This window comes from Salmo salar, chromosome 13, assembly GCF_965601325.2.
Source record: "Salmo salar chromosome 13, fSalSal1, whole genome shotgun sequence".
Classification (NCBI taxonomy): Eukaryota; Metazoa; Chordata; class Actinopteri; order Salmoniformes; family Salmonidae; genus Salmo; species Salmo salar.
Window position 1 is genome coordinate 98,573,416 of NC_138303.1, and position 26,495 is coordinate 98,599,910.

Consider the following 26,495-nt stretch of genomic DNA (forward strand, 5'->3'; position numbering starts at 1 on the left):
ATATGAGTAAAAAAAACTAACTAAAACATCCTGATCTTTCTTATATGTCTCAGATATAGGACACACACTTTAAAACAAACTCCCTTTTGATATTTTTTGCACACGTATGAATCTGTTATTCAATGAGTTTCTATGGGACAATAGCAGTAAGGCCAAATTCAATGTTTCATCAAATAATTGTATGTATACATCTTTTTTTATACCTAAAGGGGTCCTAAAACTCTAAATCAAATAGCTAAATTATCCCTGGTATGACAATCTTAAAACAATTCCATATGTTAGCTTAGTAGAACCCAGCAAAGCTGATACAGACATACCCAAGACGACTCACCGCTGTAATCGCTGCCAAAGGTGCTTCTACAAAGTATTGACTCAGGGGTGTGTATACTTACTGTATGTAAATGAGATATTTCTACATTTAATTTTCAATAAATGTGCACTAATTTCTAAGAACATGTTTTCACTTTGTCATTATGGGAGAGTGTGTGTAGATGGGTGCAATTTTTTATTTATTTAAATCACTTTTGAATTCAGGCTGTAACACAACTAAATGTGGAGTAAGTCAAGGTGTATGAATACATTCTGAAGGCACTGTAGGTCTAACACCACTGACCAACACAGAATCAAACAGTACCAGGTTCACAACGACACTCATATGTGTGCATGTGTATTCTCTTCAGCGCCTAGTTCTTCCAAGTGATGTCGGTCCTTGTGTGTGTGTGTGTGTGTGTGTGTGTGTGTGTGTGTGTGTGTGTGTGTGTGTGTGTGTGTGTGTGTGTGTGTGTGTGTGTGTGTGTGTGTGTGTGTGTGTGTGTGTGTGTTGTGCATTGCCTCTTACCTAGCTCATCCCACAGCTGTCTGTATTTGTCGGTCATGGTGGTTCCCTGTTGTCTCCACAGTGCCAGACGAGGGTCGCCCATAAACTGTTCTGTGATCAGCGTTAACATCCTGGCACCGTTGGAGTCACGCATCTTCAACATCTCTCTCACCTAGAGGAGAGAGGGAGGGAGAGGGGGAGAGAGCGGGGGGGGGAGAGGTCAGCAAAGAGACAAGGGCTGTGTTTGTTTGTGTGTGTGTGTGTGTGTGTGTGTGTGTGTGTGTGTGTGTGTGTGTGTGTTACCTTGCTGAACAGCAGGTTGAGTTGTTTCCCAGAGCCATGGTATCCTCCCTGTGAAAGGAAGAGTTTCACCTGCTCCTGGACCTGCTCCTCATCCAGGTGCCAACAGTTCTCATCATCTACACTGGCCCCTGCCGTGGGGTCTGGGGCCCCTACACACATGGAGACAGAGAGAGGTTAGTCTCACACACACAGCTCATTATTTAGATTGAATGATTTTCCATGTCTCAGCGAAAGCATTGGGCTCTCTCAGACAAACAAAAACCAAACAAGATGAAAATAGCCCTCATATGACACCAGCTTAAGTAAAGTATCATCACATCAAGTGGCTGAAACCATCTCACCAGAGAAAGCATCCAAGCTAGCGAAACAGTGCCCCTCTGTCTTACTATATGTAGGTCATGTATCTGATTCTGTCTGGCCAAAAAGAGTCCAGAGAGCATCAGATACATGGGCTACACACACTATATATTTACATTTTTAACATTTTAGCAATTTAGTAGACAAGCAACTTACAGTAGTGAGTGCATACATTTTCATACTTTGGGGAATTCCCCCATGGGAATCGAACCCACAACCCTGGCTTTGCAAGCACCACGCTCTACCAACTGAGCCACATGGGACTAGAAATACAAACGTGCTGAAGGGGGTAGCTCGTAAAAATAGTCTGTCCTTGGCTGCTACACCCACTACCAAATTACAAACTGCCTCTGGAAACAACATCAGCGCAAGAACTGTTTGTCGGGAGCTTCATGGAATGAGTTTCCATGGCCAAGCAGCCACACACAAGCCTACGATCACCATTCGCAATGCAAAGCGTCAGCTGGAGTGGTGTAAAGCTCGCCACCATTGGACTCTGGAGCAGTGGAAACACGTTCTCTGGAGTGATGAATCACGCTTAATCATCTGGCAGTCCAACGGACAAATCTGGGTTTGGCAGATGCCAGGAGAACGCTACCTGCCCGAATGCATATTCCCAACTGTAAAGTTTGGTGGAGGAGGAATAATGGTCTGGCATTCTAGACAATTCTGTGCTTCCAACTTTGTGGCAACAGTTTGGGGAAGGCCCTTTCCTGAACTTGATTGGCCTGCACAGAGCCCTGACCTCAACCCCATCAAACACCTTTTGGATTAATTGGATTGCCGACTGCGAGCCAGGCCTAATCACCCAACATCAGTGCCCAACCTCACTAATGCTTGTGGCTGAACGGAAGCAAGTCCCTGCAGCAATGTTCCAAGATCTAGTAGAAAGCCTTCCCAGAAGAGTACAAGCTGTTATAGCAGCAAAGGGGGGACCAAATCCATATTAATGCCCATGATTTGGGAATGAGATGTTCAACGAGCAGGTGTCCACATAGTGTACATGATCTCTGCCTTGACGATTGCAGTATTATCAGCAGCACCTGTCTTTTTACTAAAATAATGTGTTAATTTAGGTCATTTTTTGGTTACAATTACATCTTTCTTTTTCTCTTCACTGCCCTGCTCTGAAAGCACCACATTGCTGCAGCTTCATTCAATGTAAGTCAAGTTTGCAATCATATCTGGTAGGGATTCACTGGAGCCAGCCAATCATATCAGCCAGGGGGAAATCTATTCCAGAAACACACACACACACACACACACACACACACACACACACACACACACACACACACACACACACACACACACACACACACACACACACACACACACACACACACACACACACACACACACACACACACACACAACCAACCAACCAACCCACCCCACTCACCATGGACCTGGTTGATCTCAGAGTTTGTTGACAGAATCTCATCAGCTAGTTTCTGAGCAGTGGGCAGCACCTCCGTGTGGTGTACTGTTATCAGGTACTGAACAAATTTCTGCAGCTGGTCTCTGTTCATCTGGAACAGTGTCTCTGAGATGGGCAGGTGCAGTTTGACCTGCTCGGGCTTCCGTACGCGGTACAGGGCCAGCGCTACCACATGCGCGCAGTAGAAGATGTCCTTGTTGCCACAGCTGCATGTGACCGCGGTGATCTTGCAGCGGTCGAAGCTGACACTCACGCTGCAGACGAGCTCGGATTCCGACGGCGTGGCCGGTTCTGTTACCGTTCCGCTGAGGTGGAACCCTGAGAAAGAAAAGAGGAGAACCATTAGACGATCAGTCAGTCAATCAATCAGGAAGTCAATCAAATTGTATTCATGTAGCCTAATAGATTAACACAGAAGTGCGTAACAAAGTCATGTTCGGAATATTTGAACACCCCAATGGCATTCATGTTGTTGTCATTAACCTGTGGGTGTGTGGCTCAGCATCCTATACGTGCAGAAGACCCACTGTACCAGCTAGCTACTAGTCAGATTATAATGGTAAGGGGGGGAAAGAAAGAGCAGTCCCTGAAGCGAAGAGAGGGGAACATATCTCTTCTTTCTCTCTCTGGGGAAAATGTTAAACTGCTGATCTCTAGAGTCCCTCAGTGTAACGAGTGATGCCCTCCTAATGTAACAGAGCTCAGCCGTCACTCACTCACGCATGATCCCCCCACCCACACACCTATTTTCTGTAAACATGACATTCTCTGGCTAAGAGGTCACTCATTAGTTCCCCCCCCCCCCGCTAACCACACCAACAGCCAGGACTTTTGGGAAAATGTCTGGGAGGAAGCCCTTTCCTGCCGATAACGTAGCAGGCCTCTGAAATCCACACCGACAGCCAGGACTTGTGGGAAAATGTCTGGGAGGAAGCCCTTTCCTGCCGATAACGTAGCAGCCCTCTGAAAACCACAGGCGTAATACAGACATCACTGAGAGGCCCTCAAAATGGCAGCCATATATCCTGTCTGGTTGGGCCTGGGATCAAATCAGTTGGCTCTAAACGGCCATGTTAGAGAGGATTTAAAAAGGGATGATATTGTGCAAACTGATACGCAAGTAGGCTACATTTACTGAGTACATCTCTTCTCAAAAACATCCTGCTCAAAGTCTGAATTCAGGTTTCCTTCTGTTGACATCACAGATCTGCACAAAATAAGAAAATCATAGCCCCAACAGTAAAATAACAAATTCACATAATGTACAAGCTCTTTACTGCTACAGCTGTGTTCCCTCCACTGTATTTAAACCTCATTTTTCGTAAACAACAGAGAAAAGAAAGATAATAACACAAGGGGGAAAAAACACAATGAGTAACGATAACTTGGCTCTACACGGGGTACCAGTACCGAGTCAATGTGCAGGGGTACGAGGTAACCGAGGTAGATACTGTATGTACACATTAGGTAGGGGTAAAGTGACTAGGCAACATTATAGATAATAAACAGTAGCAGCAGCGTATGTGATGAGTCCAAAGATTTGGTGCAAAGGGGGGGGGGTTCAATGGAGATAATAAAATAAACATATTTAACTGAATCTTTATTTAACTAGGCAAGTCAGTTAAGAACAAATTCTTAATTACAATGACAGCCTGCTCTGGCCAAGCCCTCCCCTAACCCGGACGACGCTGGGCCAATTGTGCGCTGCTCTGTGGGACCACCAATCATGGCTGGTTGTGATACAGCCCGGGATCGAACCCGGGTCTGTAGTGACACCTCTGGCACTGCGATGCAGTGCCTTACATTGCTGCGCCACTCAGTCCCCGAAATAGCTACCCGACTAACTATTTAGCAGTCTTTTGGCTTGAGGAGAAAGGGGAAGTCCAAACAAAGGTATCCATTTTATTTTGGGCTTTCTCAAAGTACACACACATAGACACAGGAGGAGAGGTTCTGCTACCCAGTACTGGAGGCTCTGGATCAGGTTCTCCCCACTATGATATGCTAATCTGTCACATTGCTACTTTTCCTGACTGTCTCCCGAGAATCCTCTGTGAGCCTGATATTGATGGGCTGAAATGGTGTATCTACACAACATAACCAAAAGTATGTGGACACCTGCTTATCGAACATTATTATGGGCATTAATATGGAGTTGGTCCCCCTTTGCTGCTATAACAGCCTCCACTTTTCTGGGAAGGATTTCCACTAGATGTTGGAACATTGCTGCAGGGACTTGCTTCCGTTCAGCCACAACAGCATTAGTGAGGTCGGGCACTGATGTTGGGTGATTAAGCCTGGCTCGCAGTCGGCGTTCCAATTAATCCCAAATGTGTTCGATGGTGTTGAGGTCAGAGGTCTGTGCGGGCCAGTCAAGTTCTTCCACACCGATCATGACAAACCATTCCAGTATGGACCTCGCTTTGTGCACGGGGTCATTGCTTTGTTGAAACAGGAAAGGGCCTTCCCCAAGTTGGGCCAGAAAGTTGGAAGCACAGAATCGTCTAGGATGTCATTGTTTGATGTAGAGTTGAGATTTCCCTTCACTGGCACTAAGGGGCCTAGCCTGAACCATGAAAAACAGCCCCAGACCATTATTCCTCCTCCACCAAACTTTACAGTTGGCACTATGCATTCGTGTGGGTAGCGTTCTCCTGGCATCCGCCAATCCCAGATTCATCCTTCAGACTGCCAGATGGTGAAGTGCGATTCATCACTCCAGAGAACGCGCTTCCACTGATCCACAGTCCAATGGCGGCGAGCTTCACACAACTCCAGTCGACACTTGGTATTGCATTTGGTGATCTTAGGCTTGTGTGCAGCTGCTTGGCCACGGAAACCCATTTCATGAAGCTCCCAACGAACAGTTCTTGTGCTGATGTTGCTTCCAGAGACAGTTTGGAACTCGGTAGTGAGTTGTTTTTTTACACGCTACACGCTTCAGCTGTCCCGTTCTGTGAGCTTGTGTGGCCTACCACTTCGCGGCTGAGCTGTTGTTGCTCCTAGACAATTCCACTTCACAATAACAGCACTTACAGTTGACCGGGGCAGCTCCAGCAGGGCAGAAATTTTATGAACTGACTTGTTGGAAAGGTGGCATCCTATGACGGTGTCACGTTGAAAGTCACTGAGGTCTTCAGTAAGGCCATTTTACTGCCAATGTTTGTCTATGGAGATTAATGGCTGTGTACTCGATTTTCTACACCTGTCAGAAACGGTGTGGATGAAAAAAAAAAATCTGTGCTTAAGCAGGGGACAAATAGTCCTTTGGTCTGAGATAGATTTTATAAGAATTCAATAACTGTCACAGGGGAGGTTTGGGAGACAGCACACACACACACACACACACACACGTTTCGCTACGCGACAGGCTTTTGCTCAATCAAAATACAGGAAACTCACACGTGACTAACAGAAGACGGGGGAGAGAGAGGGTGAGTGACAAAGAGAGCAGCGAGCAAAGAGAGAGGTATAGGCGAGAGGAGAGAGAAAGAGGGAAAACCCCTCCTTTCACTCCTCCATTTCCTTCCTACCAACCAGCTGACACAACGACACAGGGGATCACCTTTTACACACACGCTTGCGTAAGTACATCCCCCGGTTGGCAGTTGCTTGCTAATGTACTAGTTCACACACACACTAACACTGAGGGCACTCCCCTGTATTATATGGCCCAACCCAGGTCATGCATGGCCCACAGCTGAACTACTGACGTCAGAGAAGAGGAAGGGAAAGAGAGAGAGGGAGGAGGGAGAAAGAGAAGGGAGAGGCAGAGAGAACTCCAAAACAGGGGAGGAGACTGCTGGGCTGGTGGGAAGCTTGGAAAGCCCTCAGCTGAGTGTGTGTAGAGATATTTGGCGACGTGCCAGAGCCCTGAGCTCAGCATTCTGTAATGCACTTCCCCTCTTCTGCTCTGTAGCTTGCATAATACTGCTTAGCGCTGCACGACAACCAGACTTAACCCTTACTTACCAAAACAACGAGACAACCCTTAACTACCACTACAGACCATAATACTGCCTAGCGCTGAGCGGCTACCAGACTTAACCCTTAACCTCTTAGATGTAATAGCAAAATGTAGATTGCTGCCTAAATAGACACACCCAAAAGTAAATGCTATTCATGTGTGATTACATGATTCTGACATGCCAAAACTTGGTATATTTGGAAAGATGATATCTGGGAGATTATGAGGAAATTATCAGAAGATCGATAAGAGTTGCATAGTTCAGAAAACACAAGATCAAGCACACACAAAACAACTCTTTGTTTTTTTTATTTTGAAAGTTATATTTGACTGACAAGTTAAAAGTGAATTACTGAAGCCAAGAGCTGGAAACACATCAGATGGCTTCCACAACATGTGAACAATATCAGGAAATAGAAATGGGATTGACACACCTAACTAAACTCAGCAAAAAAAGAAACCTCTTACTGTCAACTGAGTTTATTTCAGCAAACTTAACATATGTAAATATTTGTATGAACATAACAAGATTCAACAACTGAGACATAAACTGAACAAGTTCCACAGACATGTGACTAACAGAAATTGAATAATGTGTCCCTGAACAAAGGGGGGGGGGGGGGGGGGTCAAAGAAAGTAACAGTATCTGGTGTGGCCAACAGCTGCATCAAGTACTGCAGTGCATCTCCTTCTCATGGACTGCACCAGATTTGCCAGTTCTTGCTGTGAGATGTTACCCCACTCTTCCACCAGGGCCCCTGCAAGTTCCCAGACATTTCTGGGGGGGAACGGCCCTAGCCCTCAGCCTCCGATCCAACAGGTCCCAGACGTGCTCAATGGGATTGAGATCCAGGCTCTTCACTGGCCATGGCAGAACACTGACATTCCTGTCTTGCAGGAAATCACGCACAGAACGAGCAGTATGGTATGACTGGGGGCATTGTCATGCTAGAAAGTCATGTCAGGATGAGCCTGCAGGAAGGGTACCACATGAGGGAGGAGGATGTCTTCCCTGTAACACACAGTGTTGAGATTGCCTGCAATGACAACAAGCTCAGTCCGATGACGCTGTGACACACCGCCCCAGACCATGACGGACCCTCCACCTCCAAATCGATCCCACTCCAGAGTACAGGCCTCGGTGTAACGCTCATTCCTTCGACGATAAACACGAATCTGACCATCACCCCTGGTGAGACAAAACCACGACTCGTCAGTGAAGAGCACTTTTTGCCAGTCCTGTCTGGTCCAGCGACGGTGGGTTTGTGCCCATAGGCGACGCTGTTGCCGGTGATGTCTGGTGAGGACCTGCCTTACAGGCCTACAAGCCCTCAGTCCAGCCTCTCTCAGCCTATTGCAGACAGTCTGAGCACTGATGGAGGGATTGTGTATTCCTGGTGTAACTCGGACAGTTGTTGTTGCCTTCCTGTACTTGTCCCGAAGGTGTGATGTTCGGATGTACCGATCCTGTGCAGGTGTTGTTACACGTGGTCTGCCACTGCGAGGACGATCAGCTGTCCGTCCTGTCTCCCTGTAGCGCTGTCTTAGGCGTCTCGCAGTACGGACATTGCAATTCATTGCCCTGGCCACATCTGCAGTCCTCATGCCTCCTTGCAGCTTGCCTAAGGCACGTTCACACAGATGAGCAGGGACCCTGGGCATCTTTATTTTGTGTTTTTCAGAGTCAGTAGAAATGCCTCTTTAGTGTGCTAAGTTTTCATAACTATGACCTTAATTGCTTACCGTCTGTAAGCTGTTAGTGTCTTAACGACCGTTCCACAGGTGCATGTTCATAAATTGTTTATGGTTCAATGAACAAGCATTGGAAACAGTGTTTAAACCCTTTACAATGAAGATCTGTGAAGTTATTTGTATTTTTACGAATTATCTTTGAAAGACAGGGTCCTGAAAAATGGGCATCTCTTTTTTTGCTGAGTTTAGAAATGGGCAGATGTTTTAGTAAACGGTGTCGGGTGTGGTCTCGGGATGTTTCCAAGTGTCCCTAAACCTCTCCAAAGTGGCATAATGTCTGTTAATTAGATCATTCCAGTGCTATTACAGTTGAAGTCGGAAGTTTACATACACTTAGGTTGGAGTCATTAAAACTTGCTTTTCAACCACTCCACAAATTTCTTGTTAACAAACTATTGTTTTGGCAAGTCGGTTAGACATCTAATTTGAGCATGACAAAAGTAATTTTTCCAACAATTGTTTAGAGACAGATTATTTCACTTATAATTCACCGAATCACAATTCCAGTGGGTCAGAAATTCACATCCACTAAGTTGACTGTGCCTTTAAACAGCTTGGAAAATTCCAGAAAATGATGTCATGGCTTTGGAAGCTTCTGATAGGCTTGGCATCAGTTGCTGGGACTGCTACTCTCTATTCAATGATCCTGCCGACCAAGGACAGGTCTGAGAAACTATTTGGCGTTGCGGCTAGCCTAGCTGCTAGCTGCATATCAAGCTAGCAGGGCTTGAACGCAGCCTGTGACACGGTTAGCCTTTGTGGCTGGGACCGGGGATTGTCCCAGGTTTGTGGCTGTCTAGATCCCTGCTGTTTGTTGTTTTCAATCTTGTGACCTGCCCTGTCTGGAACTGCGAGGAGTAACAGCGAAACATACGTTGCTAGCTACAATGACAAAGACCAAAGCCGGCGGGAGTCCCGTTGAGGACAGTGGTGTGACTCTACCACACGTGAAGTGTCTTTTAAAAGAACAAAAGAGTTCTACAAGCAGTTTTTACAACAACAAGAAAATAGCTTCAAGTGTTTTGTCCAAATACTGGTGGAGTCAACTAATAAAAGAATGGACGACCTGACCAGAGAGGTCCAGGACCTGAAGAACAGTATGTAGTTCTCCCAGGGTCAGCTCGATGAGTTGAAACAGGAGAACGGCAAGAGGACAACAATCTGTAAGTCATTGAGAGAGGACATCAGTTCTGTGTGTGAATCCATGAAGTCGGATTTATCCGTCATTGTTATCTCAAGGGACAATCAAGGCGGAACAACATGTTTGTGGACGGAATTGCAGAATCTCAACGTGAGACCTGGACGGAGTCTGAGGACAAAGTGAAGGAAATTCTCTCTGAAAAATTGAAGATGGACCACAGGGAGATTGAGGACTATCCTGAAGCTGTCCGCCAGAAGAGGAAAGAACTGATCCCAGCCATGAAAGCTGCCAGAGCGCGTGGGGACATTGCTTACATCTGCTATGACAGGCTCATTGTCCACCCTCCCTCCCAAAAGCCTGGAAGGAATGAGAAAGCCAAGCCTATGGGTTCGTAGCTTCAAACCCGCAGCACACACACACACACACACACACACACACACACACACACACACACACACACACACACACACACACACACACACACACCAATTGATTAATGGACTGCTGAATGTATATATTTTTCTCTTGCTTGGTTTGCTCTTTTCAGTATTATGTCCATCTCTGATAAGCTACCCAGGAAAGGGCTGAAAACAGCCCATATTAATATATGTAGCCTTAGAAATAAGGTTCATGAAATCATTAACTTGCTCCTGCATTTGATGATACAGCAGTAGCAATACAAGGATATTACATCCATCAAAGAGACAGAAATGCATATGGGGAGGTGCTGCTGTGTGTGTGTGTGTGATATATATATATATATATATATATTCAGAACCATATCCCTGTAATGCTTAGAGAAGATGTTATGTCAAGTGTTATTGAAGTGTTGTGGTTGCAGGTTCACCTGGCACATCTAAAGCCTTATCATTTGGGGTGTTGCTATAGGCCACCAAGTGCTAACAGTCAGTATCTAAATAATATGTGTGAAATAGTTGATAGTGCATGTGATGTAAACAGAGAAGGTCTACTTTCTTGGGGACCTGAATATTGACTGGTTTTCATCAAGCTGTCCGCGCAAGAGAAAGCTTCTCACTGTAACCAGTGCCTGTAATCTGGTTCAGGTTATTAATCAACCTACCAGGGTTTTTACCAACACTACAGGAACAAGATCATCCACATGTATAATCACATTTTTATTAATACTGTAAAACTTTGTTCTAAAGCTGTATCCGTACCCATTGGATGCAGTGATCACAATATTGTGACTATACCCAGGAATGCCACAAAGTTCCAACAGTTGGGCCTGAAATAGTGTATAAGATATCATACAAAATATTTAGCTGTGACTCATGTGGATGTTAAAAATATTTGTTGTTCTGATGTGATTAATAAGGAGCATCCAGATGCTGCACTTGATGAATTTATGAAATTGCTTCTTCCAATTATTGATAAACATGCACCTGTTAAGAGTTCTAACAGTCAGTTTCTTAAGGCTCCGTGGATTGATGAGGAATTGAAAAACTGTATAGTTGAAAGAGATGGGGCAAAAGGAGTGGCTAATAAGTTTGGCTGCACATCTGACTGGCTGACTTACTGCAAATTGAGAAATGTGACTAAACTCAACAAGAAAAAAGAAGAAACTGTATTATGAAGCAAAGTTCAATGATATAAAGAACGATGGAAAAATAATTGAGTACTTTAAATTATAGGCAGAAAGACTAATTCAACTCCATCTTTTATCGAATCAGATGGCTTATTCATCACAATCATTTGATGTTGCCAATTATTTATATTTGGCAAACCTTAGGCAGGAAATGCCAACGAACGAGCCATCGTATTTATGCATAAAAAAATAATCATGAAGAAAAGCATTGCAAGTTTGAATTTTGGAAAGTTAATGTGGGAGAGGTGGAAACATTATTGTTATCAATCAATAATGATAAACCTCCTGGCATTGACAACTTAGATGGAAAACTACTGAGGATGACTCTATGGCCACTCCTATCTGTCATATATTTAATCTGAGCCTAGAGGAAAGTGTTGTCCTCAGGTCTAGAGGGAAGACAAAGTCATTCCGCTACCCAAAAGTGGTAAAGCGGCCTTTACTGGTTCTAACAGCAGACCTATAAGCTTGCTGCCAGCTCTTAGCAAACTTTTGGGAAAAAATGGTGTTTGACCAAATACAATGCTATTTCTCTGTAAACAAATTAACAACAGACTTTCAGCATGCTTATAGAGAAGGGCACTCAGCATGTACTGCACTGACACAAATGACTGATGATTGGTTGAAAAATTTTTTGAATAAGAAGATTGTGGGAGCTGTACTGTTACATTTTAGTGCAGCCTTTGATATTATTGACCATAACTTGTTGGTGAAAAAAAAACTTGTTTTACGGCTTTTCAACCTCTGCCATATCATGGATTCAGAGATATCTATCTAATAGAACTCAAAGGGTTATCTTCAATGGAAGCTTCTCTAATGTCAAACATGTAAAGTGTGGTGTACCGCAGGGCAGCTCTCTAGACTCTACTCTTTTCTATTTTTACCAATGATCTGCCACTGGCAATAAACAAAGCATGTGTGTCCATGTATGCTGATGATTCAACCATATAAGCATCAGCAACGACAGCTAAGGAAGTCACTGAAACCCTTAACAAAGAGTTGCAGTCTGTTTTGGAATGGGTGGACAGTAATAAACTGGTCCTGAACATCTCTAAAACTAAGAGCATTTATTTGGTACAAATCATTCCCTAAGTTCTAGACCTCAGCTGAATCTGGTAATGAATGGTGTGGCTGTTGAACAAGTTGAGGAGACTAAATTACTTGGTGTTACCTTAGATTGTAAACTGTCATGGTCTAAACATATAGATTCAATGGTTTTAAAGATGGGGAGAGGTCTGTCCGTAATAAAGAGATGCTCTGCTTTTTTTTACACCACACTCCAAAAAGCAAGTTCCGCAGGCTCTAGTTTTGTCTAATCTTGATTATTGTCCAGTCGTGTGGTCCAGTGCTGCAAGGAAAGACCTAGTTAAGCTGCAGCTGGCCCAGAACAGAGTGGCACGACTTGCTCTTCATTATATGCGCAATGCGCAGACCAGCTTGCTGGTGTGTTCACAGATATAGTCAATCTCTCCCTATCCCAGTCTGTTGTCCCCACATGCTTCAAGATGGCCACCATTGTCCCGGTACCCAAGAAAGAAAAGGTAACTGAACTAAATGACTAATCGCCCCTTATCACTCACCTCTGTCATCATGAAGTGCTTTGAGAGAATAGTTCATTTTACTTCCACCTTACCTGCCACCCTAGACCCTCTTCAATTTGCTTACCGCCCCAATAGATCCACAGACGATGCAATCACCACCACACTGCCCTGTCCCATCTGGACAAGCGGCATAACTATGTAAGAATGCTGTTCATTGACTATAGCTCAGCCATCAACACCATAGTACCCTCCAAGCTCATCAAGCTCGAGGCCCTGGGACTGAACCCTGCCCTGTGCAGCTGGATCCTGGACTTCCTGACGGGTCGCCCCCAGGCGGTGAAGGTAGGAAACAACACCTCGTTGCTGATCCTCAACACTGGGGCCCCACAAGGGTGCGTGCTCAGCCCCCGCCTGTACTCCCTGTTCACCCATGACTGCGTGGCCAAGCACGCCTCCAACTTAAATCATCAAGTTTGCAGACGACACAACAGTAGTAGGCTTGATTACCAACAACGATGAGACAGCCTTCAGGGAGGAGCTGAGGGCTCTGGGAGTGTGGTGCCAGGAAAATAACCTCTCACTCAATGTAAACAAAACAAAAGGAGATGATCATGGACTTCAGGAAACAGCAGAGGGAGCACCCCTCTATCCACATCGGTGGGACCACAGAGGAGAAGGTGGAAAGTTTCAAGTTCCTTGGCGTACACATCACTGACAAGCTGAAATGGTCCACCCACACAGACAGTGTGATGAAGAAGGCGCAACAGCACCTCTTCAACCTCAGGAGGCTAAAGAAATGTGGCTTAAAACCTAAAACCCACAAACTTTTACAGATGCACAATTGAGAGCATCCTGTCGGGCTGTATCACCACCTGGTATGGCCACTGCACCGTCCACAACCGCAAAGCTCTCCAGAGGGTGGTGCGATCTGCCCAACGCATTACCGGGGACAAACTTCCCGCCCTCCTGGACACCTACAGCACTCTAAGCCATAGGAATGCCAAAAGATCATCAAGGACGTCAACCACCCAAGCCACTGGCTGTTCGCCCCGTTATCATCCAGAAGGCGAGGTCAGTACAGGTGCATCAAAGCTGGGGCCAAGAGACTGAAAAACAGCTTCTATCTCAAGGCCATCAGACACACTAGCACATCAGGGGCGGCTGCTTCTAAACCGATAGGAGTCACTGGCCACTTTTAGAAATGGATCACTAGCCACTGTAATAATGTTCCGTATCTACCATTACTCATCTCATATGTATAAACTGCACTCCAAACTATTCTATGGTATCTTAGTCACTTGTAAATTGTGTTTACATATTGGATCACCCATTTCATATGTATATACTGTAGTGCACTCTATGACTGTTAAACAGTAATCTCTAGCACCTAATCTATGCCTATAGACATAGATTATGAATCACGGAAATGAAACACTTGCCACTTTAATAATGTCTCCGTATCATCGTTTTTTTTCTATTATTTAACTAGGCAAGTCAGTTAAGAACAAATTCTTATTTTCAATGATGGCCTAGGAACAGTGAGTTAACGGCCTTGTTTAGGGGCAGAATGACAGATTTTCACCTTGTCAGCTCGGGGATTCGATCTTGCAACCTTTTGGTTACAAGTCCAACGCTCTAACCACTAGGCTACCTGCCGCCCCCACATTACTCGTCTCATGTGTGTAAACTGTACTCTATACTATTCTACGGTATCTTAGTCACTTTAATTGTTTGTAAATGTTGCATCACCCATCTCATATGTATATATTGTACTCTATATTATACCACTGTATCTTAGTCCAATGCCGCTCTGACGTGTGTGTGTCGGTATATATATATATATCTTAATCCATTCCTTACTTAGCTTTATGTGTTTTTCAACTCCACAAAGCGAGTGACGTCACCGATTGAAACACTATTAGCTCGCAACCCACTAACTAGCTAGTCATTTCACATCAGTTACACAAGTCATTTTTCCAATAATTGTTTACAGACAGATTATTTAACTTATAATTCACTGTATCACAATTCCAGTGGGTCAGAAATGTAAGTTGTATACAGTTGAAGTCAGAAGTTTACATACACTTAGGTTGAAGTCATGAAAACTCGTTTTTCAACCACTCCACAAATTTCTTGTTAACAAACTATAGTTTTGGCAAGTCGGTTAGGACATCTACTTTGTGCATGACAAGTAATTTTTCCAATAATTGTTTACAGACAGATTATTTCACTTATAATTCACTGTATCACAATTCCAGTGGGTCAGAAGTTTACATACACTAAGTTGACTGTGCCTTTAAACAGCTTGGAAAATTCCAGAAAATGATGTCCTGGCATTAGAACCTTCTGATAGGCTAATTGACAAAATTTGAGTCAATTGGAGGTGTACCTGTGGATGTATTTCAAGGCCTACCTTCAAACTCAGTGCCTCTTTGCTTGACATCATGGGAAAATCAAAAGAAATCAGCCAAGACCTCCACAAGTCTGGTTCATCCTTTGGAGCAATTTCAAAACGCCTGAAGGTACCGCGCTCATCTGTACAAACAATAGTACCCAAGTATAAACACCATGTGACCATGCAGCCGTCATACCGCTCAGGAAGGAGACGCGTTCTGTCTCCTAGAGATTAACGTATTTTGGTGCAAAAAGTGCAAATCAATCCCAGAACAACAGCAAAGGACCTTGTGAAGATACTGGAGGAAACGGGTACAAAAGTATTTATATCCACAGTAAAGCGAGTCCTATATCGACATAACCTGAAAGGCCGCTCAACAAGGAAGAAGCCACTGCTCCAAAACCGCCATAAAAAAGCCAGACTACAGTTTGCAACTGCACATGGGGACAAAGATTGTACTTTTTGGAGAAATGTCCTCTGGTCTGATGAAACAAAAATAGAACTGTTTGGTCATAATGACCATCGTTATGTTTGGAGGAAAAAAGGGGAAGCTTGCAAGCCGAAGAACACCATTCCAACCGCGAAGCACGGGGGTGGCAGCATCATGTTGTGGGGGTGCTTTGCTGCAGGAAGGACTGGTGCACTACACAAAATAGATGGCATCATGAGGATGGAAAATGATGTGGATATATTGAAGCAACATCTCAAGACATCAGTCAGGAAGTTAAAGCTTGGTCACAAATGGGTCTTCCAAATGGACAATAACCCCAAGCATACTTCCAAAGTTGTGGCAAAATGGCTTAAGGACAACAAAGTCAAGGTATTGGAGTGGCCATCACAAAGCTCTGACCTCAATCCTATAGAAAATGTGGGCAGAACTGAAAAAGCATGTCCGAGCAAGGAGGCCTACAAACCTGACTCAGTTACACAAGCTCTGTCAGGAGGAATGGGCCAAATATTCACAAAATGTATTGTTGGAAGCTTGTGGAAGGCTACCCAAAACGTGTGACCCAAGTTAAACAATTTAAAGGCAATGCTACAAAATACTAATTGACTGTATGTAAACTTCGGACCCACTGGGAATGTGATGAAAGAAATAATAGCTGAAATAAATCTCTCTACTAGTATTCTGACATTTCACATTCTTAAAATAAAGTGGTGATCCTAACTGACCTAAGACAGGGAATTTTTACTATGATTAAATGTCAGGAATTGTGAAAAACTGAGTTTAAATGTATTTGGCTAAGGTGTATGTAAACTTCCGACTTAAACGGTATATGTTGTGAAACTGTTAGGTATTACTGCACTGTCGGAGCTAGAAGCACAAGCATTTCGCTCCACCTGCAATAACATCTGCTAAACACGTGTATGTGACCAATAAAATGTGATTTGATTTTGATTTGTAAAATCAGGGGGCTGATATTAATACTATGTATGCCAGTCTCTCTTTGCTAAGAGTTGAGTAGAGACTGACTGCATCACTTCTTTTCATAAGAAACATTGATGTGTTGAAAATCCCAAAATGTTTGCATAGTCAACGCTCTGACACACACACCCACCAGACATGCCACCAGGGGTCTTTTCACAGTCCCCAAATCCAGAACAAATTCAAGAAAGTGTACAATATCATATAGAGCCATTATTGCATGGAACTCTGTTCCATCTCATATAGCTCAAGTGAACAGCAAACCTGGTTTAAAAAAAACAGATAAAGCAACACCTCACAGCACAACGCCTCTCCCCTTTTTGACCTAGATAGTTTGTGTGTATGCATTGATATGTAGGTTACATGTGCCTTTAAAAAATGTTTTATGTAGTTCTGTCCTTGAGCTCGTCTATTAAATGTTCTGTATTATGTCAAGTTTCATATGGACCCCAGGGGCCGGATTCACGAAACATTACTTATGAAAAAAACGTAAGAAGTTTAAGGAAAAAAATAGGAAGTTCATAAGAGTTCGTAAATGCAATTCCTCAAAATGTTCTTAGGAATTTGTAAATATCTTTAAGATCTTCGCAAATATCTCCTTATGTAGCATTGACAATAGTGACGTGCTTGAAACCAATAAATAAGCCTGTGACAGGGAAGGCACTTTTTTTTTTGTGGTTATTTTTCACACATTATAGCCATCTGACTAGCTATATCAAAATCAAAAATGCATAAAAAGAGATTGAAGTCATGGTGGAGGAAATAGCAGCCAGGAAAAGGTTGATGTTGGGGAGACTTGATAACTGCGGGGTCACTGCAGAGACCAAAAAGAAAGGACGGGCGAGAGTGGCCGAGTCGGTCTATGCCATCGGGGGTATGGCCGTAAAAAATAAGTGGTTCGACATCAAGTCAGCTACTAAGAAGAGAGTTGAGAGACCATTCATGTGGACCAGATGGAGGAGAAGGTGTCGTCCATCATAGAGATGGTGGTAGAGGGACTGTGCGACCAGTAAGTTAGTTAGCTACGTTAACTAGCTAACATGTAAAGACATTATAGCCAACATTAGCTAACGTTAACGTCGTTAGCTAAGTCAGCCAAGTTCTTCTTTGCAAATTGATGAGATAGCGCTAGCTGTTTAACACTTCTAGAATACTGTAATATATTGTTAATTACTAGCTAGCTAGATAATGCGTGTATAATTTGTATTCTTTCTGTATTTAAATATCCGGTAGCCAACTGTGTCTGCAGCGCAAGAAAATGTTCATGGTTACAAAAGTATCCATTTATCTCAAGACAAGAGTTTAGCTGTCCTAAAGTTAAAGCATTATTTTCAAGAATCCTATTTATTCTTCCCTTTTTTCTTAGGAAGAAACTTAGGAAAACCCTTAAGAACATTTCCAATAACTTTATTAAGGAATAGCAACTTTGCTTAACTTTCTTCTTAAGTCTATAGTTAAGGAAAAAATGGCAGTTAAGAAATTTCTTCTTAAAACTTCTTCGGGGTCGGTGTCCCTTCCACGGGATGGTTGAGCTAACGTAGGTTAATGAGATTAACATAAAAGATTTAGATGCACTATTGTAAAGTGGTTGTTCCACTGGATATTATAGGTGAATGCACCAATTTGTAAGTCGCTCTGGATAAGAGCGTCTGCTAAATGACTAAAATGTAAATGTAAAAAAATGTTGCAAGTAACAAGACAATTTCCCAGGATATAGACATATCTGCTATTGGCAGAAAGCTTCAATTCTTGTTAATCTAACTGCAATGTCCAATTTACAGTAGCTATTACAGTGTTTGAGGAGAGTGCACAATTTTGAACATTTGGCCAGTCTTGATACAACATTTTGAACAGAAATACAATAGTTCATTTGATCAGTGTAAAACTTTTCACATACACTGCTGCCATCTAGTGGCCAGAATGTATATTGCACCTGGGCTGGAATAGTACATTATGGCCCCTCTTGCATTTCAAAGACGGTACAAAAAAAAATACAAAAGAACGGTTGGTTTTTTCTTTGTATTATCTTTTACCAGATCTATTGTGTTATATTCTCCTACATTCCTTTCACATTTCCACAAACTTCAAAGTGTTTCCTTTCAAAATGGTACCAAGAACATCCTTGCTTCAGGCCCAGAGCTACATGCAGTTAGATTTGGGTATGTCATTTCAGGCGAAAATTTAAAAAAAAGGGGCGGATCCTTAAGAGGTTGTTAAGAAGGTTTTGTGAATCCGGCCCCAGGAGAGTAGCCGCTGCTATTGCAACAGCTAATGGGGATCCTAATAAAATACAAAAAAAGACCAACTACCATTACAGAACATAATACTGCCTAGCAGTGCACGGCAACCAGACTTAACCCTCAACTACCACTACAGACTATATACACATACTCACTATCTAGAGCTGCATTAACCCTCAACTACCACTACAGACTATATACACATACTATCTATCTAGAGCTGCATTAACCCTTAACTACCACTACAGACTATATACACATACTATCTATCTAGAGCTGCATTAACCCTTAACTGCCTACCACGGCAACTAGGCTTAACTACCATTTTAAAAAGGTAGACTGTGATATGACGTAGATTTAGAAAGTAATCAGCATAGTGGGTCAATTTCCGCAACAACTAAGAGCAATGAAGCGCGAGGCTCGACTTCTCTGTTTTGGTCCCGTGACTACCACCCTGGAAGAGCGTAAAGCGAACCCGTGCACATGCGCAGATGCTGTGTGAGACTGTGTAAGAGCGAAGTCTTGCATCTCGCTGATGTCAATATCTGTGGTGCTGCTCTGAATTAGAGGAATCAATGTTATCACTCCACATACAATGGAGTCAACGGATGATTAACTATAGGTCCAGTAAATGGAAAACTGAGAAGGGCTTTTAGTGGGGCATAATAAGGGTCAGCCCATCATGGCCTGTGAGAGAGCAGTGGCACCCTATGGGGCGGTCTGTCCAGTTGGTTGCCCGTCGAGACGGCTGGCTAGAGGGGCCATTCTGGTTCTCACAGCACTGTGACAAAGACCGCCTTTAACTGTGTAGTTATTAGACAATGGCTAGCTACCCTCCCATTCCTTACCTCTGCCACACAGCCAATAGGAATAGAGCATGCTCTGTAGACAACAACAAGAGGTGTGGGGAGGGTGTGAGAGGGAGTGCATGAGGGGGGAACAGGGTGTAGGGTGGAGAGGCGTGTGTCTGTGTGTGTGTGTGGAGGAGGATGCTCCACAAAGCTCTGAATTGGGTCAATGAGGATTTGAGTAAAGTAGGCCAATCTGTGTCCCTCTGAAGACGTCTCCTCATATGGAGCGTCTCCTCACTGTACCAACACACACTCACCAATTAACAGAAGGTTATATCTGACAACACTGCCGCTGTCGCTACGTGTGGTGCCGTAAAACCAAGGTGCACGAACTGACAATTTAAACCTTTCAACTCAGAGCTTCCGTCATCCCATATACGCGATGAAAACGGCAGATTTTGTAATTGATGAGTGCCTAATGCAGTGGCTGTACAGTAACATGCTATAAGTTATGTCAGAGCTCTATTGGTTTTGACTGACAGTCGTTCTGAACTTGAGGACTGCGCTCAACAAGAAGATGCTCCCATCCCTCCAGCTAATTGGGCCACTTTTGCACATTTGTTGTTGTCGGAGTGAGGACAATGCTTTAAATCATGAGGAGTCGATGTGTTCTGAAAGATGAGATTTGTATTTATTATGGATCCCCATTAGTTCCTGCCAAAGCAGCAGCTATTCTTCCTGGGGTCCAGCAAAATGAAGGCAGTTTATATAATTTTAAAACACTACAATACATTCACAGATTTCACAACACACTGTGTGCCCTCAGGCCCCTACTCCACCACTACCACATATCTACAGTACTAAATCCATGTGTATGTATAGTGTGTATGTTATCCTGTGTGTGTGTGCGTGCATGTATGTATCTGTGTCAATGTTTGTTTTGCTTCACAGTCCCCGCTGTTCCATAAAGTTTTTTTTTAATCTGTTTTTTAAATGTAATTTTACTGCTTACGTCAGTTACTTGATGTGGAATAGAGTTTCATGCAGTCATGGCCCCATGTAGTACTGTGTGCCTCGCATAGTCTGTTCTAGACTTGGGGACTGTAAAGAGACCTCGTGGCATGTCTTGTAGGGTATACATGGGTGTCGGAACTACTGGCACACAGCTCAAACAGACAGATCTGATGTTGAGGAGTATAATAAATATCGCATTGATGTCATACAAGCAAACCACACACCCATGAGTCTAAAGGTGCACTTCACATTTCCATTTCCAGTGTCAACGTTTATGGTCTCCACATTGGCAGTAGAATAAAGCTTTCAAATGATGCCCACTTGACACAGATTGCGATTTATAATGGAACTTTTTGGGATTGCGTAAACAGCAACAGTAATTGTGTGATTCTGGGGACGCAAGGCTGTGTTCCAAACAAAAGACTACAAGTGTGTTTGTTTCAGTTCCTCAATGGCAAAGCTAAGAGAGCTCAAAAAAGCCCCTTATCATTGAAGGCTCTTTCCTTGAGTCATAAAGGTGCATTAACATGACGTAGGAACTGTACACAGTTGGAAGAAGTGTGACCACTTGGAGACTCCAGTTAGAGCTCGTACTCAATCCCTTCTAATAGTTTCTCCCCCCTCATCTTGCACCTACTCCAAATATTTTTATCATGTTACGGAATGTATCCAGAGTATTTTCAGATTTCATTATCAATAAATGCTGTGAAAAGTACAGTACATGTAAAATGCACATCAAATCAACAGTGTAATGTTTGGATTCAGTCTTGTGTCATGTGACCTGTTGTGTCCTCACCTTTTGGTCTGATAATTTCCCCATAATGTCCAAAGTGTTCTTTTTTAATTGCTATCATGGTCATGCATATGATTTGTATAGTTCTTCTGTTAGAAACATTTCAATTTGCCCATTTCCACAATGTAAGGGATTCCCATGTGGCTCAGTTGGTAGAGCATGCTGCTTGCAATGCCAGGGTTGTGGGTTCGATTCCCCCAGGGACCAGTACAAAAATATATGCACTCACTACTGTAAGTCGCTCTGGATAAGAGTGTCTGCTAAATGACTAAAATGTAAATATAAAGGGGTTACTGACTACAATTCATTGGACTATTCAATAACTATAAGGATCATTTTTTCTTGAACTTCAATGTCTAGGTTTTCCTTTATGCCACTAAAGCCAGTAGCAGACTGTATACATACTGTATACCTCAGAGAAGAAGAGATTCTTCCCAACCAGACACCCTGCAGCTCTGTCTGAAAACAACATGAATTGACCTCAGGAAAAAGGACAGACACCCTATACAACAAGAGACTCAAACCCACACAGCAATGGTTTAAAACTACCTCAGAAAAACAGAGAGACCTTGGAAAAAGGAGAGAAAGAAAGGTCCTTAACAACAGTGGAGGAGGTGTAAAGAGTCTGGCAGCTCAGACTGGACACTATTGTAGCTGTGTTTATGGCGTCCATTTCACTGGCCACAAAAGGGACCGATATGTGTGTGTGCCGTCACGCGTTAAGTTAGCTGGTGTAGGCCGCTCTCTTTTTCTCTGTTTATGGCCTCCAACAGTGACACAGTCACACACGCACACTGATCCACCAAAATGTACTATGCATTGGAGAACTTCTACTTATTTAGTTTCTTTCTTGTTTTGGCTGTTTTTGATATTCTTCTCCTCCTCAATTTTTCTCCATCTTGTATTTCAGTTGAAGTGTTCAGAGCAGTCACTGCATTGCAAACAGCAATCATCCCTTTCCTATGCTCACTGACTTAAGACTTGAAAACAGAGAGAAGGGGATGGCGTTTAAAAAGCACACTTTAGGGAGGGAGAAAGGGACAGACGGAAAGGCATGGTGATTGCCTACGGAGCTGTGAAGGGAACGGCACCTCCGTACCTTCAGGCTCTGATCAGGCCCCCCTACCTCTGAGGAAGCACAGTTCCCGCTCAGCCCAGTCAAAACTGTTCGCTGCTCTGGCACCCCAATGGTGGAACAAGCTCCCTCACGACGCCAGGACAGCGGAGTCAATCACCACCTTCCGGAGACACCTGAAACCCCACCTCTAAGGAATACCTAGGATAGGATAAAGTAATCCTTCTAACCCCCCCCCCCCCCCTCCCCTTAAAAGATTTAGATGCACTATTGTAAAGTGGTTGTTCCACTGGATATCATAAGGTGAATGCACCAATTTGTAAGTCGCTCTGGATAAGAGCGTCTGCTAAATGACTTAAATGTAATTGTAAATGTAATGGATGAACAGATTTTACAGAAAGTACAGAAAGAGCGAATCTGGCTGCTTTTAAGTGAGAGGGGACGCGCAGACAAGCATAGTACACTATAGTTACCTCAGAGAGGGGTAAGTTGCTTTTCTATTTTTATTGATAATTAGTAGCAGTTAAGTAGCAATTAGTTGTACTTCTATAACAAACAATTGTATTTATTTCTCATAAGTGTATGGAAAAATCAAGGAAAGCTGAAAAGGACAGAGGGCAAGGGGGAAAGATGAAGAGTTGATTATGATCCACAGCTAACAAACACATTCCCTCTCCTAAGAACAGCACAACACTGTAACCCAAATCTGTCACACACATACACACTGACTGCACTGATTACCAGTCCAACTCCTGGAAGCAAAGACCTGCTGAGAAATTAAACTGTCAGAGTAACAGGTGGAGGGAAAATAAAAATGGCTGGCATTACATTTGTTCTCTTTTTAATTTCAGTAGCGTTCCCTGACGTATACTGTCCCAAATCATTTCTTTAGCCTCACACACACACACACACACTGCTGGGAGCACAAATAGTTATCTTTCCCAAAGGTCTCTCGTTCCCACCACTCGGATAAACAACTCCAGACAAAAGATCCATTCTGCTGGTGTTGGCAGAGGGAGCATGTTAAAGAAACTAAACTAGCTACACAGCTTCAAACTATAACAGATGAATGGCACCTCAGAACAACAGTGTGACCAAGCTGTGCTACACAGCCAGGAGGTTTCAATGAGGCTGGGAAACATTTACTCAACAGGATAGACACCATTCATTACTGAAAATGAAGGAATTACATAAAGGTGTGAGAGAAAGACAGTGAGAGACTGACAAAGAGAGACCGAGAGAGAGAGAGAGAGAGAGATGGGAAAAGGATGCAGCTCTGGGTTCTATTACAGAGATGTGTTTGCTAAACCCCTCCAGTGTTGAGCTGTGGAACATGATGGAGCTCTCACAGCCTCTCACAGCAGAGCAGCCTTCCAGTGAGCCAAGTTTGGTCAGCTGTTATAATGGCCAGCTGCAGAGCGGTGTGTGTTACCGTCCATAACCTCTGGTTCCGTCCTAATGTTTAAAAAGAGAGTAACACACACACACCTGCATTTGGAGGAGGGGGGGGGGGGGGGGGGTCACCCAGATGGCCTTTAACATTTCAACTCCAACAGTTGTACATTAACAGAGAATCCATCCCAGTGTAGGTGACGAGGGCAGCACGTGACCTCCTTCCACCTGTCAGTAAACAGCACCTTTCCCTTGCCCCGTCACGTACTTCTACCATGCAAGCTCATACACGCTTACTTCAGTGTTAGGGTCTAGCCTCTTCCTCCTCTTTGTCTAACATTACACCAACATCCTGGTTCTGACTGGTAGGGTCCTGTTGTAGCAGAAACCCCCAACCCTAACTAACCCTCAACGAGCAGGAAATTCATGAGTAACTGATTTATGGCAATGACACACTCTTACCCACAAACATCACACACACACACACCTTACGCCATGGTACACGACAGAGAGAGGTAGTAACACTCCTATGACTCAGACATTCTGACTGCTGGTGTGTGTGTGTGTGTGTGTGTGAAGTTGTAAGAGTCAGTGTGGGAGTGGGTGTTACTGATAACTGAGGGAGTTGTTGTACAGTAATGTTCAGTGGAACAATAACTGCCAGTCAGTTAGATGACAAAATAACAGACAGCAGATGTGGAAATCCTTTATGGCTTTTGAGTGTGACTAAGAATAACCGCTTCAGCTGTGTGTGTTTGTCAGGGCCATAGGCTACAGCCCTGCTTGTCTGTTCTGGAAAATCAGCAGACCAGCTCAGCACTTCCTCTCCTCGCTGCTTTACTCAGCACACGCACCTACTGATACGCTTGCCCCTCTGCTTGCCCCTCCCTGACCTTTCCCCTACTCTCCATTTCCCTCCCCCTCACCCTGTACCAGTGAACCAGTTTCCCTTCAGGCTGGTCTGGTTCTCTGCTTCATTCGTTCAGATGGATTTGGCCATCACACACACAGAGAATACCCGTTCAGAGAAACCACACAGGAAAGCCAGGTAGGGCATGTGTGAGCCTGTGTAGGACCCAGAGGGCTGTGTGTGTTAGTAGTCTGGCTGCTATGGTAACCAGAGGGGCCCACTAAAGCCCCTAATCTCTAATTTGTCCGTCATTAGTCAGACAGAGACAGGGAGGAGAGAAAGAGAGAGGGAGGAGAGAAAGAGAGAGAGGGAGGAGAGCAAGAGAGAGAGAGAACAAGAGAGAGCAGGATAGGGGAGAGAGAGAGAACAGGATAGGGGAGAGAGAGAGAACAGGAGAGAGAGCAGGATAGGGGAGAGAGAGAGGAGAGAGAGCGGGATAGGGGAGCGAGCAGGATAAGGGAGAGGGGGAATGTAACCCAACCCAGAGAGTCCCTGAAGGAAGTGGTGCGTTAAAGCAGGAAGCAGCAAATGCCTGATAATAGGTGACTGGGGGTTCAGGAGGTCAGTGAGCCACACACACACACACACACACACACACACACACACACACACACACACACACACACACACACACACACACACACACACACACACACACACACACACACACACACACACAGCCCATTACGTCTCTCTACAGGTTCAGTAGAAGTGTTCTATAAAACAGAGAGCAGGCCAAGGTCCAAACACAGGGTATTACCCTGGGAGCCTACCTAGTACCTAGCATCCTGTCTGGCCATCCCTGTCCCTTCCTCAGGATGCTGGCTAAACACACCGGACATACGGCTGACACCCCGACGTGTGTGACGCACAACCAGAGTGTCCCACAGATACACACAGTGTGGTAGAGCTCTGGCACCTCAACATGCTAACACTATTTATATTCAGAGATGGGCTAGGTGAGGAGAAGAGGGGACGGGAGGGGAGATGTGTGAATGTGTGGGTCTGTCTGACATCTCATTAAGAAAGGTACGTACAGCACATAGAAGCTCTCATCTGTAGACGAGGTATTTTCCGTCTTCTAATGACCCTTGGACTAGCTAGGCCTCTCCTCTGCCTTAATCTGACTCACTGAAGAAAATAAGATTTAGGAAACATGGCAAGTAGCAAAGCAGTGTGTTTTGGGTGTTAGAATGTTCTAGAAGTATCAAGCATGGTGTGTTTGGAATGTTACAGGCAGGCAGGTAGTTGTTGGCTCAGGGGACTGGTTCCTAATAGTTCCATGCTGCCAGAGTTTTGTTGGGTGTTGCGCTGAGCAACAGTAATCCCATGATGCTTTGGGAGCAGCAGGCTTTGACTTGATCAGAGCTCTATGGGTACAAATAATCCTTTACAGACACATCCCCTTTAAGGGAGGCCACTGGGTGTGTGTGTGTGATAGATGTGGTCTGTACGGCTGATAAGAAGAAAGATAAAGCCAAATTGGGGTATGTGGCCATTTGTGTTTCAAGTTTCATTAGTCGTATGTACGGGA

At 44.1% G+C, this 26,495-nt stretch overlaps 1 protein-coding gene across 1 annotated transcript in view; it reads right to left on the bottom strand.

The window, feature by feature from the left end:
* LOC106568302 (zinc finger SWIM domain-containing protein 6) overlaps nucleotides 1–26,495 on the bottom strand; it is a 63,898-nt gene that overhangs the window by 28,047 nt on the left and 9,356 nt on the right. The window contains exons 2-4 of the mRNA XM_014138514.3: nucleotides 2,880–3,236; nucleotides 1,121–1,269; nucleotides 839–989 (exon numbers count right to left, since the gene is read on the bottom strand). Of these exons, the coding sequence (XP_013993989.2) occupies nucleotides 839–989; nucleotides 1,121–1,269; nucleotides 2,880–3,236 (657 nt within the window). The remainder of the gene's footprint in view (nucleotides 1–838; nucleotides 990–1,120; nucleotides 1,270–2,879; nucleotides 3,237–26,495) is intronic.